The sequence below is a fragment of the Protopterus annectens genome, chromosome 4.part1 (genome assembly GCF_019279795.1).
Source record: "Protopterus annectens isolate FY-2018-M chromosome 4.part1, PAN1.0, whole genome shotgun sequence".
NCBI lineage: Eukaryota > Metazoa > Chordata > Ceratodontiformes > Protopteridae > Protopterus > Protopterus annectens.
The window spans coordinates 739609466-739635503 of NC_056734.1; the positions used below are offsets into that span (position 1 = coordinate 739609466).

General features: G+C 44.0%; 1 protein-coding gene across 1 annotated transcript in view; it reads right to left on the bottom strand.

The window, feature by feature from the left end:
* The window catches only part of LOC122801280 (arf-GAP with coiled-coil, ANK repeat and PH domain-containing protein 2-like), a 2104317-nt gene that overhangs the window by 490162 nt on the left and 1588117 nt on the right, over positions 1 to 26038 (bottom strand). The window contains exon 20 of the mRNA XM_044070827.1: positions 1356 to 1465. Within this exon, the coding sequence (XP_043926762.1) occupies positions 1356 to 1465 (110 nt within the window). The remainder of the gene's footprint in view (positions 1 to 1355; positions 1466 to 26038) is intronic.

Sequence of the window (26038 nt, forward strand, 5' to 3'; positions counted from 1 at the left end):
TCTGTCCTTTTCTTTGCGTTTTTTATGTACTCCGGTAGTCGGACTATCCATCCAACATTTATGGGTAGTCAAATCTGTTTCCAAAATATTTTGAGGCAAAAATATACAGACGCTTAATAGTGCTTTGGTTAAATCTAGCACAAAACCGACAGCCAGGCACGTTGTGATCAGGGACTAGGCAAGGAATACAGTATAAATGGAAATCCTTATGAGGTATTTGCTTCCCACAAGTAATACAATTATTAACTTTTTCTGACATCGGTATGGAGCAAGAAAACAGTTTCCCCAACGGGGTACTTCGCTTTAGTGAAGATTTTGGTTCTGAAACCCAAACTCGAATATTTTAGTAGTCGGCTGACCGGCACTTGCGAAATGCTTCTGCTTCGGGTACCGTGCTGCAAGAAAGACTAAAGAAAATGGCGTTGGCTGCATGGCTTATACCCCTGACAACCTGACCTCATGGAAGATGACACAGCCACCGATGCAGGATCCAAGACTTTGGAATTCAGGCTGACTAAGGGCAACCTGCCAGCAGATTACCCAAATGTAATGGCTGCAACAGTGAAACAGGAAGAACATCCCTGTTACAGAAGGAATACAAAATGACAGTGAGTCACACATTTCCCATTATATGTCAATGGCATGGGAATTGACAGCAACTTACTTATGTCTGGCATGAGTCATAGAAAGAAGACTTGAAATGCTTTATGGGAAAGAGAAAGGGTTGAAGCAGAAGAAGATCATGTTGCTAGATCAAGCCCCATCGATAGCCATGTTGCGGTAAACAGGCTAAAATTACAATTAAAGCACTTAGAGTGATTTTGAAGTGTTAAAATAGGTCTGGAAACAAAGACAGACTGAAAAATACATATTTTTTTTACTTGCAGGGTGGAGTTTTCCTTTAAGAACTCAGCATTCTTTAACCCCATTTCATAACTAGCTAGCATAGAGGATTAGAGCTATGCTCTCTTAATGAGCTGCTTTCTATATGTAGCCCAGAGCTTGATTACTTCAGTCTCCATTTGCCTATTAAGAGACTCAAAGCAAATTACTTAACCAAAGTGTGTTCCCAAGTCACCCATGAAAATGGGCACTTGCGTTTTTTGGGCTTCCAAAGTTAACACAAAATACATACAATTTAAATGATCACATTAGTTTACTTCTAAACAGTAAGCAGCAGCACTGTACCTGTCAGGTTTCAAGCAGTATGGTGGCATGCGAGAGATCTGAGATGAACCAGAGAGAAAAATCTAGTCACAATTAAGACGTTAGAATAAATACAAAACAAATGAAACCATTCTTTTCTGCAACCATTTAGCTTACGATTAATGTAAGAAATCAGCACATACTATTACCCAGTATGTCCTAGGATAGTAGCATGATGAAGTGGTCCTCTACCTCGTCCGTCTCTGATGTTCACATTAGCACCATTTTGCAGCAGAAACTCGCAAGCAACAATGGAGCCCTGAGGAATGAAAACAGTAGAACCTGGCTGTTACTCTTCCCAAACAAGATGAGAAGTATCAAGCTAGAAGACATTTCATTATCACAAACTGTTCAAAACCCATATCCACAAATACCCATCAATCACTACCAAATGCAACTGTTTATAACTCCCTTGATTCTACTCATCTCCCCTTACCACTCTCGTTTTCTCAGATACTAAACAATTTACTTTTACCAACCCCAGTAACTTTTTGCCACTAAAAAAAAAAACGAGTGTACTTACCATAACTTTCCATCTGTGTTGTCCATTTTCATTCTTCAACTGTTAGGTTCAGAACCAAACCTCGGATCCAACTCAGCTGTTATTAAAGCTTGAATTAACCAAAATGCTCTCGAGCTTCTCCCTTACCCATAATGCAACAATCCCCAACATACCTCAGATCTTAACATGTGTGTGTGTATATTTATCACATATCACACACACACACCTAAAAATGCATGTATCCTACATAGGAAACTATATATGCACCTCAATCAAAAAAGACAGTGGTATCCTTATAATCTCTCACTCTTCCAGATGTTTATAGAAACAAAGGACGGGAGTTGGTGGGCGGGAAGAATGAAAATGGACAACACAGATGGAATGTTATGCTGAGTACATAACTTCTTTATCTGATGTTGTCAATTTTCATTTTATCCTTAACTGTTGGGACAAAGTTCCCAGGTGGACTCTAAGGAAGGATATTCCTAAGATCAGTTGAACCCAAAGACGATCTGCCCCTCGAAACCATATCTAATTTGTAATGAGAAATGCAGACTTGCCCAAGCTGCAGCTGCATATATGTTGTCCATGGAAATCCTGGACAGAAAAACTGAAGTTGCCATGGATCTAGCTGAATGGGCTCTTACAAGTTTAGTTCAGGTCAGACCCAATTTGTTATAGAAATACAGACAGTTGGGCCATCTGGTTAAAGTTACATTTGTGAGTGATCCAGCAGCCACTTCGACTCCAATAACTAAAGCCCAAAAGTTTATTCACAAAAACACAATAAAATAAAAAAATACATCCAGGTCAAGCGCTTTCGTATTACACTTCATCAGAACAAATTCATCACCACAAACTCAGCCTTATATAATACACACAATTAACTCAATTAAGTAAAATCCTATTATTTAAAGAGACATAACAATTATATAAAATCATACAAAAATCCTGAACAGCTTTAAAACAAGTGTGCATTTTATAAAGTAATATCTAAGCAGACAAAAAATAAATAATATATATATAATTTATTTTAAAAGGTACCCAAACAATTATAATATAATATAATATAACCTGAACTTACCATTTTAATGCCCTATATTTTAGTTCATGTTTAATACTGACATGCTCATTTAATCCTGGTGTTTCACTAGCATTCAGTCTTAGTTGCCATTTGACTTCAGCCCTCAATAATTTATTATTCCAATCACCACCTCTAAAATCATGCTGTACCACCTCAACAATACCAAACTTAAAACTATGACAAGGGAACATCATAATATGTTTATATAGGGCATTTTTTTCATCTTTTCTCTTAATACTATAAAACAATGCTCATATATCCTACTCAACTTCCGTTCAGTTTTATATACAATAGAATAAAAATTTAAAATATTTATTGGAAAATAATCACTCTAGTAATACTAATACGTTGAAAGGAACATCTAGATGTGGGGCTTGCGATTATTGTAAGTTTATTATTGACGTCCCTAAAATTAATGTGGGTCCTTACAATAGAGAGGTTAGCTTTATGAGCGGATCATGCAATACTATGGGGGTGGTTTACCTAGCCCTTTGTTCAGAATGTGGACAATTTTATATAGGTAAAACTGAAAGGAAGTTGAGCAGAAGGATATATGAGCATTGTTATAGTATTAAGAGAAAAGATGAAACAAATGCCCTATATAAACATATTATGATGTTCCCTTGACATAGTTTTAAGTTTGGTATAGTTGAGGTGGTACAGCATGATTTTAGAGGTGGTGATTGGAATAATAAATTATTGAGGGCTGAAGTCAAATGGCAACTAAGACTGAATGCTAGTGAAACACCAGGATTAAATGAGCATGTCAGTATTAAACATGAACTAAAATATAGGGCATTAAAACGGTAAGTTCAGGTTATATTACATTATATTATATATATAATTGTTTGGGTACCTTTTAAAATAAATTATATATATATTATTTATTTTTTGTCTGCTTAGATATTACTTTATAAAATGCACACTTGTTTTAAAGCTGTTCAGGATTTTTGTATGATTTTATATAATTATGTCTCTTTAAATAATAGGATTTTACTTAATTGAGTTAATTGTGTGTATTATATAAGGCTGAGTTTGTGGTGATGAATTTGTTCTGATGAAGTGCAATAGGAAAGCGCTTGACCTGGATGTATTTTTTTATTTTATTGTGTTTTTGTGAATAAACTTTTGGGCTTTAGTTATTGGAGTCGGAGTGGCTGCTGGATTACTTGTTGTTTAGTCCACTCTTCACCCTTGGTTTTTACATTTGTGAGTGGTTTTGTTCAATGGCAAATCTGCAAAGGAAACAATTGGCTTGTCTTTCTGGTTCCTTTTGTCCTATGCGGATAAACATGTAATTGTCTGTGAACATCCAATAAATGCAACATATATTCATCTGTTTGCAAATTTAAGAAAGAATACAGGCAAATTATGGACTGACTGATACTGGATTCTGACACCACCATGGGAAAGGAGGATGCATTTGTTTGTAATGTAACCCTATCCTTATGAAAAATAAAGCAGGGAGGTTTTGAAGACAAAGCTTGAAGTTCTGAAATTCTTCTGGCTGATGTAATGGCAACTAGAAAGAGTTTTCAAGTGAGAAACTTAAGGTCACATTTAGCTGCTGGTTCAAAGAGGGAATTAATGAATGCTTGCAGTACAAAGTTCAGATCTCATGGTAGAGTAGGGGTCTTTAAATGGTGGTCTCAAAAGTAGAATGCCTCTCATGCATGCTTTGCAAAGTTTGGAAGAGGCCACAGAAGAACCTTCAAATTCAATATGAAAATTGGATATTGCTGCTAATTGAACCTTTATGGTAGATGAGCTGCCCCTTTGAGAGTAAAGCGAAAAACTCGAGTATGTTATGTATCAAAGCTGAAAATAGCTCAACATGATTTTGTTGTGCCCAGTAAACAAATATTTTCCATTTACATATATACAGTTTTCGTGTCAAAGGTCTGTGGGAACATAAAAGGATATGGCAGACAGGAGAAGACATCATTGGTTGTCTGGCTATTAATGGAGAAACCAGGCTATAAAGCTTGAGGTTTGAGATATCCAGGTGAATCATACCGGTCGGGTGAGACAGGAGGTCTGGAATCAGATCCAGAATCCAAGGTTGGTAAAGAAGATGATGCCAAAGGAAGGTAAACCAAATCTGTCGAGGCCAGTAAGGTGCAATGAGGAGACTATGTTCTTCAACCTGGCAGTTTTCTGCAGAAATTTCAGAATTAATGGAATCAGTGGGAAGGTGTAAAGCAGACCAGGAGGTCAACTGCGAAGAAGAGCATCCCTCGGCAATTTCACTTGTGACAGAACTAGGGCAAAGTAGCTGCTGCATTTGTTGTTTAGGGGGAAGCAAAAAGATCAGAGCAAGGCTGGCCCCATCAATGAAAAATCACTTGTGTCACTTACTTGTTGAGAGACCACTCATCAGGCAGAAGAATGGACCTGCTCAATCTGTCGGCTATCACAATGGACTACGAGAAAGCAGTTAGATGAGAGCTTCTTGACACAAGGGGTATGATTTGGTCCCTCCTTGTTTATTTACCAAATGAATGATATTGTCCATTAGAATAGCAACTGTCCCTGAAGGGAGAGCATTCTGGAGGTCTTGCAACACTAAAAGCACTGCCTTCACATCTAGGACATTTATATGCAAGTTGGCCTCTTTGGGGGAAATGTGCCTTGGACTGTAGGTTCATAGTTAGGTACTAGGCTATCAGCTCTTGGGCCTATATAAGCCTAGCCAAAAAGGTTCCCTGGCTTTCGCCACCTAAGAAAATCATTTTCCTGTGCCCCTGTCGAGCAGTGCCGCAGAAGTGATCCCCGGGGTGAATTTTCTATTTCCCATCCAGTCAAGATTTTTCTTAAAGAGGGCCAATGAGGAGCTTTGCTTGACATGAATGGGTAGTTTTGTGCCAGAGTATGGGAAGTCCCTGGAACAGTAATCATTCCCTTCAGCATTTTCTGTTTACTGTGGTGACAAGGTTTAGGTCCCTGGAGCGTGTGATATGGAGAGATTGGGATTTCTTTAAGCGTAGCATGTCCAACAGCTCTGGGTTTGACACAGCTTTGTATGGTAGGCAGAGATCGCCTCTGAGTAGGCGATGTGACGAAGTAGAGCTGGAGTTTTTTGAGAATGTCTGCATATGGCATCTGTTTGAGGCCGGTAGTCCTCTTAGTGAGGTATTTCTGTGGCCTTTCCAATTGTTGTAGGTGTCTTGTGAGATGCATGACAAATGGGGCATTGTACTCTTACAATGGGTCTGATGAGGGATGAGTAGAGGAGAACAATGATCTCCGTTTTTCTAGAGGAGAACCCTTTTGTGATGAGGTGTGCCACAGAGAAGGATTTCCTGACTACTGTGGCGATGTGGTGATCAAAGGAGAGACTACTGTCCACCTGTGTCCCGAGGTCTCATCACACTTTTGGTGTTTAGTGAGCTACCGCCTATGTGGTAGTTCACGGGTACTGAGTTTTTCCCAAAGGGGATGACAATTTACTCCTTGGCATGGAGCTTGAGGCCATGACTTTGACACCAAGTGTCTGTCTCTGTGAGGCCCTTTTGCAGAATGGCAACATCATTAGGCGATTCTATTATGGCTCCCAGTTTGCAGTCATCTGCGAACTTTGTTAGCCAATGACCTTCTGTGTTGGCCTGTACTTCAGGGAAGTAGATGCCGAACAGGAGAGGACCCAGGACGGAACCTTTTGGTACTCCACTCGTCACTGGTCTGAAGTCGGACTTGGAGTTGGCTACTTTTACTATGTGGGTTCGGTCAGTGAGCCAGTTGACCACCCATCTTGTGACATAGGGATTTATGCCCAGTTTACTGAGTTTATCTAGGATTCCAGAGTGGGGGATGGTATCGAAAGCCTTGGCAAGGTCAATATAGGCTGTGTGCACTACCTTGCCCTTGTCTACGACTCTGGTGACTGCCTCAAAGAAGTCAGTCTGGTTTAGTAGAAATGCTCTACCTTTTACAAATCCAAACTGAGTGGGGTCCAGGGTTTGGAGATTACCTATGTCTTTGTTTATAAGCTCCAAGAAGATATGTTCCATGGCCTTGCAGACCAGGCTCATCAGGCTAATGGGGTGGTAGTTTCCGGGTCCGTGGTGGCACTCCCTTTGTGGAGTGGGATAACCGTCGCTGTGCGCCATCCAGTAGGCACATCACCTGAGGTGAGGCTATGACTGAACATGGTACTTAGATGGGGTGCCAGTTCATTCTGTAGTTCATGCAGTACGCAGCCTGGGATGTTGTCTGGACCAATGGATGCTGTGTTCTTGGCTTTGGAGAGAACGGTCTTTACCTGTTCTTCCATGATTACAAGGGCTTTGCATTCTTCGGGTATTAAGATGGGCCCTTTGGAGTGTGACAGGGGGGTAAAGTTAGCACTGAACCCATCTACCAGGACGTTGGCAACATCGGTTGGTTCTGTATATTTAGTGCCATTGTGCTGTAGCTCAGAGCAGATCGGAGTGTTGCCACTGAGATTCTTGACATAGCTGTAGAATGCTTTGTGGTTGTCTTTGGAATCAGTGGCAATTTTATTTTCATAACTGGCTTTGGAGGATTTTATGAGGGATCTCAGCTTCTTGCTGAGGCTGACCAGAGAGTTCCTCCAATCTTAGGATTTTACTCTTTTTTTGCAACAGCTTTTTCCTTCTGTTGTAGAGTTTATGGCAGGAAAAGTACAGTTTTGTACCTACCATAAATGTAGATGTCTGATAGGCATGCATCTGCAGTCCTTACAAATGGGTTGTCCTGTCGTCAGGCAGCCCTTCGGTCGGCCGGATTCCAAAGTCTGGGTCTGGCCTCGGCTGGTGTCGCACTTTACCCGACGTCATAGCTGCAGTTCTTCGGGTATAAAGGCATCAGCCGACGCCATTTTCCTCAGTGTTTCTTGCCCCAGATGCCAGGTGCCCTCTAGGAAGGCTAAATTTGGATAAATGCAAATGGTTCCAAATAGTAGAGAGCAAACAAAAAATAAGCATGTATGTACATATATACAAACAAATGCACCATAATAGATTCCCCCAGCTAGCTACAAGATGGGCAAATACCCTAGGAGTACCACAGAGGGGAAGGAGGGTGGGTAATCCTGACTGCAGATGCATGCCTATCGGACATCTACATTTATGGTAGGTACAAAACTGTACTATGTCCTTCAAGGATGCATCTGCAGTCCTTACAAATGGGTAGAATACCATAGCCAAACTGCGGGAGGAGGAGAAATAAGATTACGGTGTAGTTAAGATCCCTTGCAAAACAGCAGTGGCAAAACCTGCTCGGGATCTGGAGTATAAAGGTAAATTATAATGCTTGGCAAATGTATGCACGGAGCTCCAAGTAGCAGCCTCTAAAATGTCTTTGGTAGCCACTCCTCGTAAAAAAGCTGTGGTAGTGGCTGTAGCCCTTGTAGAGTGAGGCCTGATGTTTTCTGGAGTTTTCTTCCCATGGTAGGAGTAACAAAATCTAATGCAATTTCCTATCCACTTAGAGATTGTCTGTTTTGAAATTGCTTTTCCTTCCATTCCTGTTGCATATGCTACTAGCAGCTGGTCAGTCTTTCTATTGCTCTTGGTCCTGTCCAGGTAGTAACGTAATTGTCTATGTACATCCAAGGTATGCAACAGTCTTTCTCCCCTGTTCTGTGGGTTGGGGAAGAATGTAGGTAGGTGGATAGCTTGATTTAAAGATACCCTGGAGACCACCTTTGGCATAAAAGTAGGATTAGTTCTCATGGACACTATCTTGATGGAAGATCAGGAAGGGCTGTACTGCCATTAATGCCTGTAGCTCAGATACCCTTCTTTCTGAAGTGATTGCAAGCAGGAAAGCAGTTTTCCATCATAAGTACTGTAATTCTGCTGTTGCTGCTGGCTCGAAAGGAGGGAGTGTCAACTTTTCTAGCACAAAGTTCAAGTCCCATGCTGGCAATGGTGGCTTCCTAGGTGGCTTTACATTTTTAATCCCTCTCAGAAACTGCCTGAGCAGAGGATGTGAGAAGACTGGAGGATCCAAGTTGTATTCTGCTGAAACAGCTGATGCATGAATCTTAATGGAAGAATAGGACAGGCCGTTGTGGAAGAGCTCTGCCAAGTATTCCAGGATGTTAGCTATGTTTACCAGTGACACATTCTCTCCTTTTGCAGTACTCCAAATGAGATATCTTTTCCATTTTGCTGAATATTTTTTTCTTGTTGATGGTCTGCGAGCCTCCAAGATAATGTCTTTAACCCTTTGAGATAAATCTGGGTCATTTGGTCTTATGCAATGTTCCAGGCAGCCAGCTGCAGTGTTTTCAGGTTTAGGTTTTGAAGTTGTTCTGTGTTAACAGCAAGGGAACTAGGGGCAGAGGCCATATTTGTTCCCGAGACATACTCCTCAGTAATGGGTACCAATGTTGCCTTGGTCAGTCTGGAGCTATCAGGATGATCCTCGGACGGTCTTCTTTGATCTTCAATAGCACCTTGTGCATCAAAGGAAGAGGTGGGAATGCATATGCTGTCAGGTTTTTCCAACTGAAAGATAGGGAGTCCACTTTCCAAACAAGTGGGTGGTACGTCCTTGTGAAGAATTTTTCCAGTTGGTGATTGTGTGGGGATGCAAATAAGTCTATTTCTGGTAGTCCCCATTTCCCTGTAATGGTTTTGAAGATGTCCGGATGCAGCATCCATTCGTGGGCATCCGTGGTAGTTCTGCTTAGGATGTCTGCTAGTATATTTTCTTTTCCTGGCACAAAAATTGCTTGTAGCTGAGTGTTGAAGCTCAGTGCCACATTCCAGAGGTCCACTGCCATCCGGCATAGAGGGTATGAATGTGTGCCTCCCTGTTTGTTGATGTACCACACAACTGTGGTGTTGTCCGTCCTTATCAACAGTTGACCCTGTCGAAGAAATGGTCTGAATGCCTGAATTGCCAGTTTTACTGCCAGCATTTCCTTTTGATTTATGTGTAGGTGCAGCTGGTCTTGGGTCCATAAGCCTTATATGCACTTGTCCAGCATGTGTGCCCCCCAACCGAGGTCTGAGGCGTCTGTTGTGATGGTCTGGCTTGGTTGAGTGCTGTGGAAAGGCAGTCCCTTGTTTGATTGACAGGCCTGAGCCCACCATTGGAATTCTTGTTTCAGGCATGGAATTATTGGAATTTGGGTTTCTAGGCTGTGCTTGTGCTGAGACCATAAATTCCTTAGGTACCACTGTAACTTTCTCATATGTAGTCTGGCATGTGGAATCAATATTATGCAGGATGCCATGTAACCGAGAGCTTGCAGGACTTTTCTTGCTGTTAGCTGGTTCTGCTTTGTTAATGCCATGAAGTAGAAAGGAGTTGCTCCTGTTTTCTACTGTCAGGAATGCCATTTGTTTTGATGTGTCCAGATCTGCACCCAAGAAGGTTATCCTTTGGGATGGAATCAGCCTTGACTTTTTTATATTGACTGTGTATCCCAGGGGTTGTAGTAGATCAATGACCCTTTCCAAATCTTTTGTTAATTTGTTTTGTTGTCCGCTTGTAACAGGCAGTCGTCCAGGTAAGGGTAAATTTGAATTCCCTGAAGCCTGCAATGAGCAATTACTGATGCCAGGCATTTCGTGAATACTCTGGGCGCAGTAGATAAGCCAAAGGGCAATGCTGAGAATTGATAATGCTCTGATCCTGCAAGAAATCTGAGGTATCTTCTGCAATTTGGTCATATGGGACGTGCAGGTATGCCTCCTTGAGATCTAGAGTTACCAGCCAAGACTCCTTGCCCAGCATGGGAAGAAGCTGCTGTAGGGTCAGCATTTTGAATTTTGGAACAATGAGGTATGTGTTTAAAGCGGACAGGTCGAGAATAGGTCTCAATTGGTTTTCTTTTCTTGGTACCAGGAAGAGTCTGGAGTAAAATCCTTGCCCTTGTTCCATAGATGGTACCCTTTCTACAGCTCTCATCCTTAGTAAGTGAGTTATTTGTTCTAGAGCTTCTGCCTTCTGATTTGGAGGTAGGTTTGGCATTCCTCTCTTCCTTGGTAGAGTATGGAAGTGAAACCTGTAACCTTGGTCTATTGTCTGTAAAATCCATTTGTCTCCTGTGATGTAATGCCAGTTTACTGAAAATAAGGCTAGCTTCCCGCCTAAGGGTGCCTCTAGTTGTTCCCTGGTAGGCGGTGCCAGAGCCAAGTCACTGCGATTGTCCTGTGGAAGTGGTGGTGGCTGGATCTGTGGCTGTACCTCGCTGGTTGTTAGCCTGCCACTGACGCCCCTGTAGGCACCTCGGATTGACCCCTGCCTCTTGAGCGCCTATTCCTGCCTCTCGAGCTCTGGAGGTGTCTGGAAAGGACCAATTCTTGGAAGGCCAGTTCCTGCTAAACCTTGGAGGCTGGACCTGCAAGAAATCCTTGACTGTCTGGACAGATTTTGCTTTCTCTTCCACCTTCTTCAGCACCTGCTGCAGGGAGCCAAACAAATTGAGCTTATCCATGGGAGCATCTAGGAGCTTTGATTTAACATGGTCTGGTAAGGACTGCTCTTTTAACCATGCATGTCTTCTGATCACTGTGCCAGTCATGGCTGATCTAAAGGAAGCCTCCAGTGCATCATAGCCGCATTTTAAGGAATGATTACTGACCTGCTGAATGTTATGTACCATTTCCTGTACAGATTTTTGTCTAATGGTTCATCCGAGGACAGTTTTTTAGTTAATTGGTCTAACAAATTCCTGATACTGAATCATGTGGAATTGACAGTTCAAGGCCCTAGCTGAAAGAGTAGCAGAAGTGTAAACTATTTTACCCCATCTCTAAGGCCCTAGATTCCCTTTCAGAGGGAGGGTTTTGGTAGAAGTAGCTGCTACAGCCTTGGGTCCCTGGGAGATCGTTTGGGATCTGCAAAGGCCTTATACAAATGATAATGTGTGTCCGAACCCTGTAGTACCTATCGGGCTTAGCAGGGCCGAAGGAAGAGAATCAGGAGCAGTACAAGCATCATTAAAAGCATCATCCACAACAGTAAGTACTGGAGGAATGGCTAAAGGCCTATGCTGTGGCAAATGCAAAAGGTTCTAAGCCTTTTCCTAGAGTCTGAAAATCCTGGCCCTGCCATTGAAATTGTTCCCTCATAGCATGCAAGGTTTCCCCAAAGAAAATTCCTCAGGCGGAGAGGCAGAAGGAATGGACTCTTCTGCATCAGAGTCCTCATAAGGAGAAAAGGGGCCCTCAGGAGGGTTTGAATTATCTGATTCATCAGAGGAGCCATCTGAAGAAACTGGCTCAGGAGGCTCTACTCTAGTCCTCTTCTCTGGAGGTGGGTGAGAGGCCCTGTCTGGATGTGGTTGGGATCCCCGGATCAAAGAAATGAGATCCTCTGCTAGACTAAGCATTTGTGAACTAGAGCTAGGCCTGTGAGAGGGGGTCTTAGCAGGCACAGATTTGGTAGTTTTTGCTGCTTTAGCCCTGGCAAAGGCCTTAATCGACATGGATGCAGGAGGCCTAGCAGCTCCACGTGCAGGGGTAGAAATATCCAAAGGGATAGTATCAGATAAATCCTGTGAACCTGCAAGAGCAGGTGGGATTTCAGTAGTAGATTCAGCCAGGCTGGATGAGGCCTCGGTAAGTGGCAAGCTTTCGGCCAAAGGAAGAACCATGGACTCGGTTTCAGCCGAAACCGAGACACTCGCGGTTGGCTTAACCGCGGTTTCGGCTGAAACCGCGGACCGCGAGTGTCGGTCCTTTTCCTTGCGCTTTTTAGAAATTTGCGTAGTCGGAGTATCCGACGGCATAATGTAAGCAAAATCGGAGCCGAAAAACTCTTCAGCAAATTCCGACCGACGTCTAAGCGTCCGTTGGTTGAAAGAAGCACAGGCTAGACAAGCTGCTACGTCGTGGTCTGGGCCTAAGCAAGGTAAGCAGTAAGAGTGGAAATCTTTATGAGGTATTTGTTTCCCACAAGTTAAACAGTTATTCACTTTTTCTGACATTGGCTGAGGCAAGAAAGAGTCCCCAACGGGGTACTTAGCTTTTTAGAAGTCTTCGGTACTTGTAGTAATCTCTGGTTCTGACCGACCGGCACTTGCGAACAGCTTCTGCTTCGGCCCGCGCAAGAAAGACTGAGGAAAATGGCGTTGGCTGATGCCTTTATACCCGAAGAACTGCAGCTATGACGTCGGGTGAAGTGCGACACCAGCCGAGGCCAGACCCAGACTTTGGAATCCGGCCGACCGAAGGGCTGCCTGACGACAGGACAACCCATCTGTAAGGACTGCAGATGTATCCTTGAAAGACATCTACCAGATTGGCTTCTTTTTTTGGAGGATAGCGTCTTGGTTCTGTTGGGGATGACATGATCCATGCACTCGTGTATGTGCTTAGACAGTGCATGTGTGTAAGATTCAGCAGTTGTACCTCTATTTTTCCGTCTGCATGGGTGTCATGAAGTTAGCCACTTCTCTCAAGAAGCATGAAGTTTCCTTTGAAGAAGTTTTTGACAGTGACTTCCTTAATGGGTAGTGGGGGTGGGATATGGATGTCTAGGGTGATTAGCTTGGGGTCGATCTGACCAGTGAGGAGTTGACCTCTGGCATGGAACACCAGTTACCCACACTGGTAGTGACCAGGTCCAGAATATTGCTGCTCCTGGTGGGGGTGTGGACAAGCTGATCCAAGGTGTTGGAATTTACGAATTCCAGAAAACGTTGAGCGAATGAATTGTACATGAGTAGTTTTCCCAGTTGATGGTGGGGTAGTTGAAATTGCCAATAATTAAGGTATTGGGTTGTACATTAATATTTTCCAGTATCTTAAGAAATAGAGAGTGGGAATCCTGGGGCATGGTGCCGGATCTGTAACAAGCTACAACCTGGATTGCAGTCTTGCCCAGTGTTAGTTGCACTTGGGTAATTTCAGATACATTATGTTGAGCAACTAGCCTGGAGGTGTGGCTATTCTTAATGAATATGGACATGCCTCTGCCTTTAGTGTTTTGTTCCAGGTTAAGTGGCCGAAAGGGGTGGAATGAATTATAGCCTGGTAATGCAGGGGTGCTCTTTGGAGCCTTGAACCAGGTCTCTGTCATTGCACAGATGTCGATGTTCTCCATTTTAAAGAGTGCCTCAAGTGAGTGCATTTTGAGATTTAGACTTGTAGCACTGAGTAACATTACCCTCACAGTTCGCTTGCTTGTACCTATTATGGTGGTGAATTTGGCATTTGAACCTTGCCTAAAAAAGGCACTAAAGGGGTGGCAAGAGCCTTAGCCAGTAGCCGGAATCCCAGGGGTGACAGGTACAGGTCATCTCTGGCAAAGCATCACGTATCCCGAGAAAGTGCCCTTCCACCGCAACTGGTAAGTGTTCATGGTCACTATGGGCTGAGGGAGAATGAACGGATGACCTTGTAAAACATGATCTGATTGAATGCATCATCTGTGATCACTTGCATGCCTGAGTGATTATCTGTGCTGACATGCATTGGTGAAGAACACACTACTATGTTGCTAACATCCACTGAAGAATCCTCATGTGAAATCTGGCTAAAGGTATTAAGGTTACTGCCGCTGACATTGACCCTACAGCATAAAGGACCAAGCTGGCTGAGACCTTGGTACTGCAAATTATTTTTCTGACCTGTAATCTGATCATCTATACTACTGACAGAGGAAGGGATGTCATCACTGATTTTGTGTTGAAAACTGCTCCTATGAATTCTAAATTTTGAGTTGGTTGTAAGTGAGAATTGGCATAATTTATGGTTATCAGATGAAGGCAAATCTGGAGTACCTAATTTCTTGCCCTTATTAACAGATGCCTGGTTGGGGTGGTAATGAGACAATCGCCTAGATATGGAAACACCCAGAATCCCTGCAGTCTCAAGAGAACTGCTACTACTGCCATGCATTTAGTAAACACCATGGGGGCTGTGGTGAGGCCAAAGGCAGAGCTCTGAACTGACAGTGACTGGCTCCCTGCCAGAAGCATAAATACATTCTGGATTGTTTGTTCATTTTTATGTAACAGTACACATCCTGAAAATCTACTGAACACATTCAGTTGTCTTTGCCCAGACAAGGTAGAATGAACTGAATTGTGACCATCTGAAACTTAAGTGTGTTGAACGGACTTGTTCATGTTGCTGAGATACAACACTGGTCTCCAGTCCTCTGTTTTCATTGGCACTAAAAAGTACCTCAAGTTCTGGATTCTGCCTGGTCTGGCTGGACCTCTTGAATTACTTCTTTTCTAGCAGCTTTTTATCTGTACTGATGCTTCTTTCCTCTGACTGGGTGGAACATTGGGAGTTTTTCATAGAGTTGTGGGGTGGAAGGGAAAAGGTTATTATATAAACTCTGGAAATAATCCATTGCAACAGTGTACCTTTTGTTATGCCTAGCCAGGCCTTCTGGTGCAGAGATAGTTGACCACAAATTGCCTCCAGAGATGAACAATTGGGCCTCCTTTCAGGAGTGCTAGTAGGGTCTTTCAGAAAAGATCTCTGGACCCCTGGTTTTGTAGGCCTACTCTGCCATGGTGCAGTCATTCTCCATTTGAGTCCCCCTCCCCCCAATGCCGCTAGAGGAACTTTCTCCACGTGTGTCCTGGAAAGGACCATCAAAGTTCCTGAAGTACATTTTATGACCACCTCCCTTGATTCACAGAAAAGGTCGTTGAGGAGTTGAAAAATGTACACCACTGCAGTGTGCGTCTTTCCATCCTTCTTACACCTGGAAAAAGTGCCCTTCAATTTTGGGCCAAACAATGAACTGCTATCAAAGAGCACTGATGAACGAGGACTTAAAAGGCTCCACAAAAATCACATAAGCACACCCAGGCATGCCTCCTAATGGATACGCCTTAACCTGTTGCCCTTGTGGAGCATTCAGTTGCATGTGAAGTAAGCCTCATGGATGAATTTGAGATAGACTGGAGGGCAGCACTCTTGAGAAGCTACAGACAACTGGGCCTCAGCAGAAATGGTCAGTGAAAGGGAAGTTGAAATTTCTTCGATCAGATCTCTTTCCAGTCTAGTAAAATATTCCAAACGACCTAAGAGCAAAAGTCGCTGAAGCCAAGGCACACTTCACAAACCTGTCCACTGCCCTAGACTCCTTGTTAGTGGGATGAACAGAGGAACTCTATTTGGCAAGTTACTTATTAACTGGTCACTGCTGCCACCACAACCATGGCATCCACAGGCACCACTTCAGACAAATTCCTTCCCCGCAGGTGGAGCTAGAATCCTGACAGTTTGGGTACTGGTTCAACTGCATCAGGCTCCTTCCATGCCCACTGAGAAACTAGGTCAATAAGCTCGTCGGCGGGCGGCGAAACCCAGGAAGTAGATGGGCCTCCACAAATACTGACTCCTCAGGTCAAGTGTTGCTGGGGGTTCAACCACCTCTCGGTTTCAGGATCTCAAGGATGTCTGCAAATGAGAGGTCTTCTGGAGGTGATTGTGGGGGCCTTTCACCCTCATCAAAGTCCATCTCCACAGTGAATGACACTTGGAGAGTCCATGCGCTTCCTTTTGCACTTTCTCTTCCTAGGGCCTTCCTCAGTGGATGTTTTGGGGAAGTGTCAGAACAGACTATGAAACAAAGCTGGGTAGACTGGAGGTCTCGAGCTGGCTGACCCTGTGGAGATGAATGATCAGGCTCCAAGTGCAGAGAAATCTAGGTGCTGTACTGAACATCTGAGGAGGTTGGGTCTGTCAATCCTGCCAGAGCAGAAAACAACCTCGAAAGCAGACTGCCCCAGGGAAATAGAAGGCGTCGGCACCGAGAAGGCAGGTTTCTGGACAGCTGTTTCCTTGCACCCCGAAAGCAATCTCCCTGAGGAGGAAGTCAGAGTCGAGCTGTCCAATGCCAAAGCACCAAGGCAGAGAAATGGCTCTGAGGCCTTTGGAGTCTATCCCAGTGTCTTGGATCCGACAAGGAAGCTCTGGTTCCGACAGCCCTCTGGATCCAAAGATGTTGGAGCCATTGCACTCAGAGTTGGCTTTGGATCCAAAGTTAGGGCTACCTTCGAATCAAAGCCAGACAGACTAGGAGAATTTGGATCCAGGGACTCTGAAGCAACCAAGGGAATCAGGGGAGTCTAAAGTGGTAGTATGGACCTCCTGACCCAAAGGGGTAGGAGCTGGTAATACACCAATCTGAAACTGCGCCAAGAGAAACTTCCTCATCATCCTATCCACATCTCCTTCAATCAAACTTCAGAAGGAGTGAGATGAAGCCAGGGAAGGAGATTTAGTATGGCGCCTTTCAAAAAAAGGAGACTGGACCCTGGAAGGAACTGGATCCACACATGGAGAATAATTGGCCCTAAGCAATACAATAGGATTAGACACAGTAGGCTCCAAAGACTTTTTGGTCAGCTCTGAGGATGTCAAATCCGTAAACCTCTTTTTCTTTGCATATTGAAACTTGGCAAGAGACCATTGCTGTGTCTCTTGGGAGTCCCACAGAAATGTTTTCAAGTTTTCCCACCCTCCCACACTGTTGCTGTTGTGTTCTTAAACACCACTGCCTTTCTAGTTGCCTGCCCATTATGTTAATTTGACCACATATCTTTCCCTTTCCACTTTCACTCACTGTTGCAAGCACAAAATTATCATTTTGTGAAATCACTCCCCTTCAACTATTTAAAATTTAATAGCCATCACACTATTTCACAGAACCAAAATACAAAACTGCCCACCCCTTTCATTCTATCTTGCTCTTTTAAAATTAGTGTCTCTCCACTTAGACATCTAAAACTTAAGTCACCCCCTTTTTCATATCTAACTGCTTACTGCACACTGCAGTGCTTAGGATATGAACCCATTTTTTTCATCTGACCTTTAAACATCTATTACAAGAAAAACAGTTATTGGAGAGCCCACATTCTGCTGCTCCGTAGTGAACTTGGGATTAGTGCCTTCTGTTTTCTCCTGGTGAGAGAAAGAGCAAAGGGACATTATTTCCTGGAGACTGATGATCACCAGAAAGCTTAATAACTGCTTCATAGGTGACAGCTTGGAATCTTTGCTTATATTCTACTCTTGGTGAGAGAAGGAGCAGAGTAAATTGATTCCTGACTGTTTTTGGTAGTGAGTGTCTGCGTTTGCCATTCCTGATTGGTCTGGTTGCTATTCAAGGCATCTACCAGCAAAAAGGCTACAAAGCAGCCTAGAGAACCTTGCATCATGTGGGACAAGACTGTGGACCACCAAACAGGCTGGGGCCTGCTTATCTTGGAACTGGTGCTTATGTTTTGCTTCTAGTGAGAGAAGCAAAGGAGCACTGTATCCCAGCACAGTGAAGCTGTGATGAGACCAGCACTAGTAGTAGCCAGGCAGTAGCCATTCATGCGATTCCCTTCTTTTCATTATTTTTGTCAAGCTAATTCTTTGTTTTCAGTAAGTACTGCCTGATTTCATAGGTTCATAGCAGCTACTAGGATATTGGCTCCAAGGCCTATATAAGGCTAGCCAAAAAGATACCCTGGCTTTCGCCACCCAAGAAAATTAATTTCCTGTGCTCCTATCAAGCAGAGCCACAGAGGTGATCCCCAGGATGAATTTCCTATTTCCCATTCAATCAAGATTTTTCTTGAAGAGTGCTAATGAGGAGCTTTGTTTGATATAGATAGGTAGCTTGTTCCAGAGTATGGTAAGTCTCTGGGACAGGAATCTATCCCACCAGCATGTTCTGTTTATTGTGGTGACAAGGTTTAGGTCCCTAGAGCATGTAGCTCGGAGGGATTGGGATTTCTTTACGTGGAGCATGTCCAACAGCTCTGGGTTTGACATAGCTTTGTATGTTAGGCAGAGATTGCCTCTGTGTAGGCGATATGCGATGGAGTAAAGCTGGAGTTTTTTTGAGACGGTCTGCACACGGCATCTGTTTGGGGCTGGTAATCCACTGAGATATTTCTGCGGCCTTTCCAGTTGTTGTAGATGTCTTGTGAGGTACATACCAAAAGGGGCGTTGTACTCTATTAATGGGTCTAATGAGTGACGAGTACAGTGGAACAATGACCTCTTTTTTTCCTGGATGAGAAACCTTTTATGATGAGGTGTGCCACGTAGAAGGATTTCCTGACTACTGTGGCATTGTGATTATCAAAGGAGAGACTACTGTACCACCTGTGTCCCAAGGTCTCATCACACTTTTGGTGTTGAATAGACTACCACCTATGTGATTGCTCATGGGTACAGAGTTTTTACCAAAGGGGATGACAATGCACTTTTTGGCACTGAGCTTGAGGCCATGGCTTTGACACCAGGCATCTGTCTCCATGAGGTCCTTTTGTAGGATATCCACATCGTTAGGAGCTTCAATTATGGCTCCTAGTTTGCAGTCATCTGTGAACATCATTATCCAAAGACCTTCTGTGTTAGCCTGTACTTCAGAAAAGTAGATACCAAACAGGGGAGGACCCATGATTGAACCCTGTGGTACTCCACTTGTCACTGGTCTGAAGTCTGATTTGGAATCTGCTACCTTCACAGTGAGTCAGTTGGTAACACATCTTGTGACATAGGGATTTATACCTAGTTTAGTGAGTTTATGTATAATTCCAGAGTGGGAGATGGTGTCAAAAGCCTTAGGGTGCTCTAGATAGGCTGTGTGAACCACCTTACTCTCGTCTACGGCTTTGGTGACTGCTTCAAACAAAGTCTATCAGATATAGGAGACATGATCTGCCTTTTACAAACCCAAACTGGGTGGGGTCCATAGTTTGGAGATTACCAATGTCTTTGTTTACAAGTTCCATGATGATACATTCCATGGCCTTGCAGACCAGGCTCGTCAGGCTAATGGGGCAGTAGTTCCCGGGGTCCGTGGTGTCTCCCCCTTTGTGGAGTGGGATAACCGTCACTGTGCACCATTCAGTGGGGCACAAAGCCTGAGGTGAGGCTATGACTGAACATGGTGCTAAGGTGGGGTGCCAGTACATTATGTAGTTCATGTAGAATGCAGCCTGGGATGTTGTCAGATTCCATGGATGCTGTGTTCTTGGCTTTGGAGAGTGTAGTTTTTACCTGTGCAGCCGTAACTGCAGGAACTATGCATTCTTCCGGTACAGAAATGGGCTCTTTAGAGGGTGAGAGGGGGTAAACTTAGCACTGAGCCTATCTGCCAGGATGTTGGCAATATCAGTTGGTTCTGTATATTTAGTGTCATTGTGCTGCAACTCAGAGCAGATCTGAGTGTTGCCACTGAGATTCTTGACATAGCTATAGAATGCTTTGTGGTTGTCTTTAGAATCCGTGGCGATTTTGCTTTCGTAATTAGCTTTGGAGGATTTTATGAGGGATCTTGGCTTCTTACAGAGGCTGACCAGGGAGTTCCTCCATCCATGGGATTTTACACTTTTTTTGCAACAGTTTCTTTCTTCTGTTGTAGAGTTTGTTTATTTTTTTATTTTTTTTTTTTTTGGAGGATAGCATCTTGGTTCAGTTAGGGATAGCACGATCCATGCACTCATGTAAGTGCTTATATAGTGCATTTGTGTACGATTCACCAGTCGTACCTCTATTGTCCGTCTTGCATGGGTGTCGTGAAGTTTGACACTTCTATCTTAAGCGTGAAGTTGGCTTTGGAGAAATTTTTTATAGTGGTTTCCCTAATGGGGGGTGTGGGGGTTGGGGATGGGATGTGGATGTTTAGGGTGATTAGCTTGTGGTCAGATCTGACCAAAATATCTGCCTAAATACCTCATCCTCAAATTTTCAGGGTCTATGCATTAAGCTTCCCCTCAAGTGTTTGGCAGTGCCCTGTACAGACAAAGACACGCTGAGTGCTGCTGTTCTTGTAAAAGCACGACTGAAATTTTACCAATACCTAGTTGCACAGAGGACTAGTCTGCAGTGACAAGCACTGTCCCCAGTGTTGCAAACGGATACTCCTGATATTGCTTTATATTCTCACGCCAACTGTCTAATCAATAAAAAGGGATCTGTTGCCATGGATTTGAACTTTCCTACTATCTCTGTTACCAGCATGGTGGATACAGGCATCCTGAGACAATGAAGAAAGTTCCTCCTGCTTACTGATAACTAGCTAATTCTCAAACAAACTGATATGGTATGAGATATGTAGTTATACAATGTCACTGAAGGCAAAGCTTTTACATAGAAGTCAATAGTTCAAACAATGCACCCATCACAAAATTCAAAGCAGGCATATACCCACATATGCTGAGACACTTAAATGTTACCTTCCTAAACCCCAAAGACTTCCTAGATGAAGTACACAACAAATAACCTCAGCAGCCCCAAATGCACTCTTTCAAAACAACACCTACAATAACACAAAGTCAAATTTCACAGAACCTCTACCTCTAAAGCCCATAAGGAAAGCCACTACACAATCCAACATTCTGGTCATTGGAGACTCCATCGTGAGATGCACTGATGTCCCTCTCACTAGGCTGAGTAAGGAGAAAGTCACAGTCAGTTGTTTATCAAGGGCTAGGCTACGCCACATTAGGCACAAACCCAGGTCACTGGACCACAACTACCAGTATGACTCAGTCATAGTCCACGTGGTAGTATAGGACTTGTTACATACCTCCCTAAACTATACGAAGACAAACATAATTGAGCTCTCTGATTATGTGTCTCAGGCTGGTATGAGCTTAGCACTGAGCAGCATTTTACCCTCTCCAAGGATAATGCCACAATACAAACAAAAGATGACAGACTTTAATTGGCTTAGTTTCTGGAGTCATTTTAAGAGGGTGCAATATTTGTCAGCATGGAAGGAGATGGTCAACAAAAGTACAGTTGTGCAAACTTACCATAAATGTAGATGTTAGAGTGTATTCACTGTTACAGTCATCACATTTGGGTTATCTGCCTGTAGGTAGCCCTCAGTTGGCTTGAATACCAGAGTCTTGGGATTTCTGTGTCGGATGCTGTCGCTTCTTCCATGATGCCACGGGAATAAAACATGCGGCAGATGCCATTACATCAGTTTTACTTGCCCCAGATGTCAGGAGCCCCCTAAATAGGAAGCAACTACATGGTGTGGAACACCCCCAGCAAAAAGCAAATACCAATGATATAAGGTATGCCAAACCAAAAGGATAGGTAGAAGTAAGAGAAGTCAGAAGGGCTGGAGGGAGGGTAACCAGGACTGCAACAGTGAATACACTTGAACATCTACATTTACGGTAAGTGTACACAACTGTACTATGTTCTTCGTGTTTCACTGTTGCATACATCACATTTGGGTTGATTCCCAAAGCTAAGGATGGGTGGAGGCAGTCAAGAAGCATTAGGGCTGGCAAGCAGGCCCTGTAAGGCTGCGGTAGCAAATCCAGCTCTGGATTTACAAAAGACAGGCAAGTGGTAATGCTTGGTGAAGGTGTGTACAGAGCTCCAGGTTGCAGCTTCCAGGATGTCTCTGGCAGGGACTCCCCTGAGAAATGCAATAGAGATTGACGTAGCCCTAGTGGAATGTGCGCTGATCCCCTGTAGGGCAGGTTTCCCATGATGTCTGCAGCAGAAATGGATGCAGTATGCTATCCATGTATAAATGGTTTGCCCTCTGCCCCTGTAGCAAAACTGACTAGCAGCTGGTCAGACTTTCAGAAAGGATTAGTCCTGCCCAGATAGAACCTAAGCTGCCTGTGCACGTCCAGGGAGTGCAGGATCCTTTCCTCTGCATTCTGAGGATTAGGGGGAAAAAAGCTGGCAAATTAATGGATTGGTTTAAAGCCACACTAGATACCACCTTTGGCATAAATGATGGATTAGTTCTGTGGGAACCCTGTCCGTATGAAAGCCAATGAAGGGTTCCACAGCCATAAGGGCCTGCAATTCAGACAGTCTTTTTGCTGAAGTGATGGCTAGAAGTAAAGCGGTTTCCCAGGAGAGGAATTTTAACTCTGCTGAAGCAGCAGGTTCAAAGGGTGAAAGTGTGAGTTTTTCCAGTACAAAGTTAAGGTCCCAGGCTGGCGTGGGAGCTCTACTGGGGGGGGGTCTTAAATTTTTGGCTCCTCTCAAGAACTGTTTGGCCAGAGGATGAGAGAATAGGGGTGGCTCAGTATTATAATGAGCTGAGATGGCAGAGGCATGAATCTTAACTGAAGAGAAGGATAGCTCTTTGTGGAACAATTCTGTTAAGTAATCTAGTATATGAGGTAAGCTGGGACATTTGTGTCCATTCCTTGAGACTGGCTTCAAGAACAGAAACTTTTCCACTTTTCTGAACAGGATTTTCTAGTAGTAGGCCTTTTTTGCCTCCAGGATGTCATCCAGCACCTGTTTACTGAGGGTTCAGGGGATGAACCAGGCTAAGTTCAGGGTTTGTAACTGAGGATGCAAAATCTGGCCCTCCTGCTGGGACAGCGCGGGGGGGGGGGGGGGCTATGCCAGGTGCCAAGGTGGCAGTACTGTCAGACTGCGCAAAGGTGGGTACCAGTGCTAGCATGGTCAGTCTGGTGCAAACAGGATTGTCCTTAGTTTGTTCGGTTTGATCTTTAGTAGAACCTTCTAGAGGAGGGGCAGTGGGGGAAAGGTATAGATTGAGAGGTTTTCCCATGTAAAGGACAGAGCATCCACATTCCAAGGTTGGCTATGGGGAGTTCTGGTGCAATATTTGCTCAACTGAAAGTTCTGAGGGAAAGTGAAGAGGTCCACTGCTGGTGCCCCCCACCTGTGGATCAGCAGCTTGAATGATTTGGGTTCCAGTTTCCATTTGTGTGGGTCCATTGGATTTCTGCTCAAGTCGTCTGCCAGTGAATTTAGTTTGTCTGGCAGGAATTGAGCTTGCAGGTGCACTAGGTTGCTCAGGGCTGTGTCCCACAGAGCAATGGCTAACCTGCAGAGTGGGTAGGAATGGGTCCCCCCTGCTGTACCACATAATTGTGGTGTTGTCTGTCTATCAATAGTTGCCCTGGAAGAATAAGACATTTGAAGGCTGTCAGAGCATTCTGTACAGGTAACATTTATTTCTGATTGATATGCAGGTGCATTTTCTTTGGGCTCCATTTGCCTTGAATACCTTGTCCTGCCATGTGAGCCCCCCATGCATTCTCATGCGTCTGTTAGGGTTTGGGTGGCAGGGGGTAGAGTGAAAGGGATTCCTTTGTTGTGGCAGCAGGCCTCTGACCACCAAAGAAACTCTGCCCTTAGGCAAGGAATGATAGGAATCCTTGTTTCCAGGTCCTGAGAAAGTTGACACCAGAGACTTAAGTACCACTGAAGTTCCCTCACATGCAGTCTTGCATATGGAATTAGTAGAATGCCAGAGGCCATGAACCCTAGGGCTTGCAGTATTTTTCCTGCAGATAGCTGGGTTTTGGTGGCCAGTAGACTGAAGTAGTTTGTCAAATACATTTGTTTTTCTGGAGTAAGGAATGCCATCTGGGAAGCTGTGTTCAAGCTTGCTCCCAGGAATACAATCTGCTGGCTGGGTACCTGATGTGATTTATTTTCGTTGATGGTGTACCCCAGTGAAGTTAGAAATCTTTTTACAAATGTCAGGTGCTGGAGTAGCAATTCCTGACTGTCCGCCTGAATCAGGCAATCGTGCAAGTATTTGTAAATTTGAATTTTTCTCTGCCTGCAATACGCAATGGCTGGAGCTAGGCATTTTGTGAATACCCTGGGAGCAGAAGATAAGCCAAAGGGAAGTGCAGAGAACTGATAATGCATACAGCCTGCTCTGAAACGTAGGTATTTCCTGCAAGATTCCCTTATGGGGATGTGCAGATAAGCTTCTTTTAAGTCTAGGGTGGCCAGCCAGGAGTCCTTGGCTGGCATAGGAAGCAGTTGTTGGAGAGTAAGCATCCTGAACCTTGGAACCACCAACATGTTGTTGAGAATAGACAGATCCAGGATAGGGCTCCAAGAGTTTCCTTTCCTGGGTAGCAGAAACAGTTGGAGTAAAAGCCTTGTCCCCTATGTTCTGCTGGGACAGGTCGAATAGCCTTGATACTGAGAAGAGGAAGTACTTGCTTTTGGGCCTCTGGCCACTGGTTTGGGGGGAGGTCTGGCCATCCGCTTGGGGTTGGCAGTGAGTGGAACTAGAAACTGCATCCCTGGGATACAATGTCCTGGGTGATGTACTCCCGTTTTTTTGAATGTAGGGCAAGTTTTCCTCCTAAGGGTGCAAGTACTTGGGCAAGGCTTGGAAGAATTAAGGATAAGTCATTGTGAGATTTTACCATAGGATGTTGGCTTACTGCTCCCTGTTTTAGAGGTGGGAGCATTCCATTGCTTAGATCTGTGCATACCCTGAGACTGTAATCGTGGTGGTATGCTGTCCCTAGGTTAGGACTGAGAAGGTCTGGGAAGGACTGGAAAGGATCAGTTTTTAGAAGGCCAATGCCTACTGAATCTAGGTGGCTGTACCTGTAGGAAATACTTAACAGTTTGCATAGATTTAGCTTTTTCCTCCATCTTTTTGAGGACGACTTCTGCTTTATTGCCAAACAGGCGTTCTTGATTTAGTGGTGCATTTAGTAATTTTGCTTTAACAGTCTGGCAAGATATGTTCCTTAAGCCAAGCATGCCTTCTAAGAACAGACCCAGTGACAGCAGTCCTGTAAGATGCTTCTAAGGTATCAAAATCACATTGCAAATTATGTTTTCCAACTTGGTTAGCAGAATGCATTACCATTTGTAAATCTTTATGTTCTGCACAATCAGGAATCAACATCATTTTCTGTTTAATTAGCTCCATATGTTGCTGACACTAACATACGAAACTGGCAATTTAAAGCCCTGATGGCAAGAGTAGCAGAGGTGTACATCTTCTTATCCAATCTGTCTAAAGCCCTAGAGTTCCTGTCAGAAGGGGTAGGGCTTTTGGCTATTGTAGCCTTAATGCCTTTAGGTCCCTGGGAAATGGTCTCTGGATCCGCAGTAGGATTCTTAAAGAGAAACTTGTAAGAGTCAGGTACTCCGTAGTATCTGTCAGGTTTCCTGGCAGCTGGAGGCAATGTATCAGGGGTAAGACTGGATTCCAAGAAGACATCATCTACAATCTCCAGAACAGGGGGTGTAGCTAGAGGCCTGTGCTGAGGCATGTCTAAAAATTCTCTGAGTCTTTTTTTTTGGACTGTGGGTAGTCCTGGCATTCCCAGCGGAAATGCTCTCTTAAGGTATGCAAAGTTTCACCAAAAGAAATGTCCTCTGGAGGGGTGGCAGAGTGGATGGAATCCTCTGCATCTGAATCCTCATAGGTAGATAAGGTAATGTCCTGGTAATCGGAGGGATCAGTCTCGTCAGGCTCATGGTCTGTAGAATCAGAAGGAAAATCAATCCTTTGTCTTATAGAGGGGGAAGGCTGGCTTCCCCTAATTAAAGCTATAAGTTCTTCAG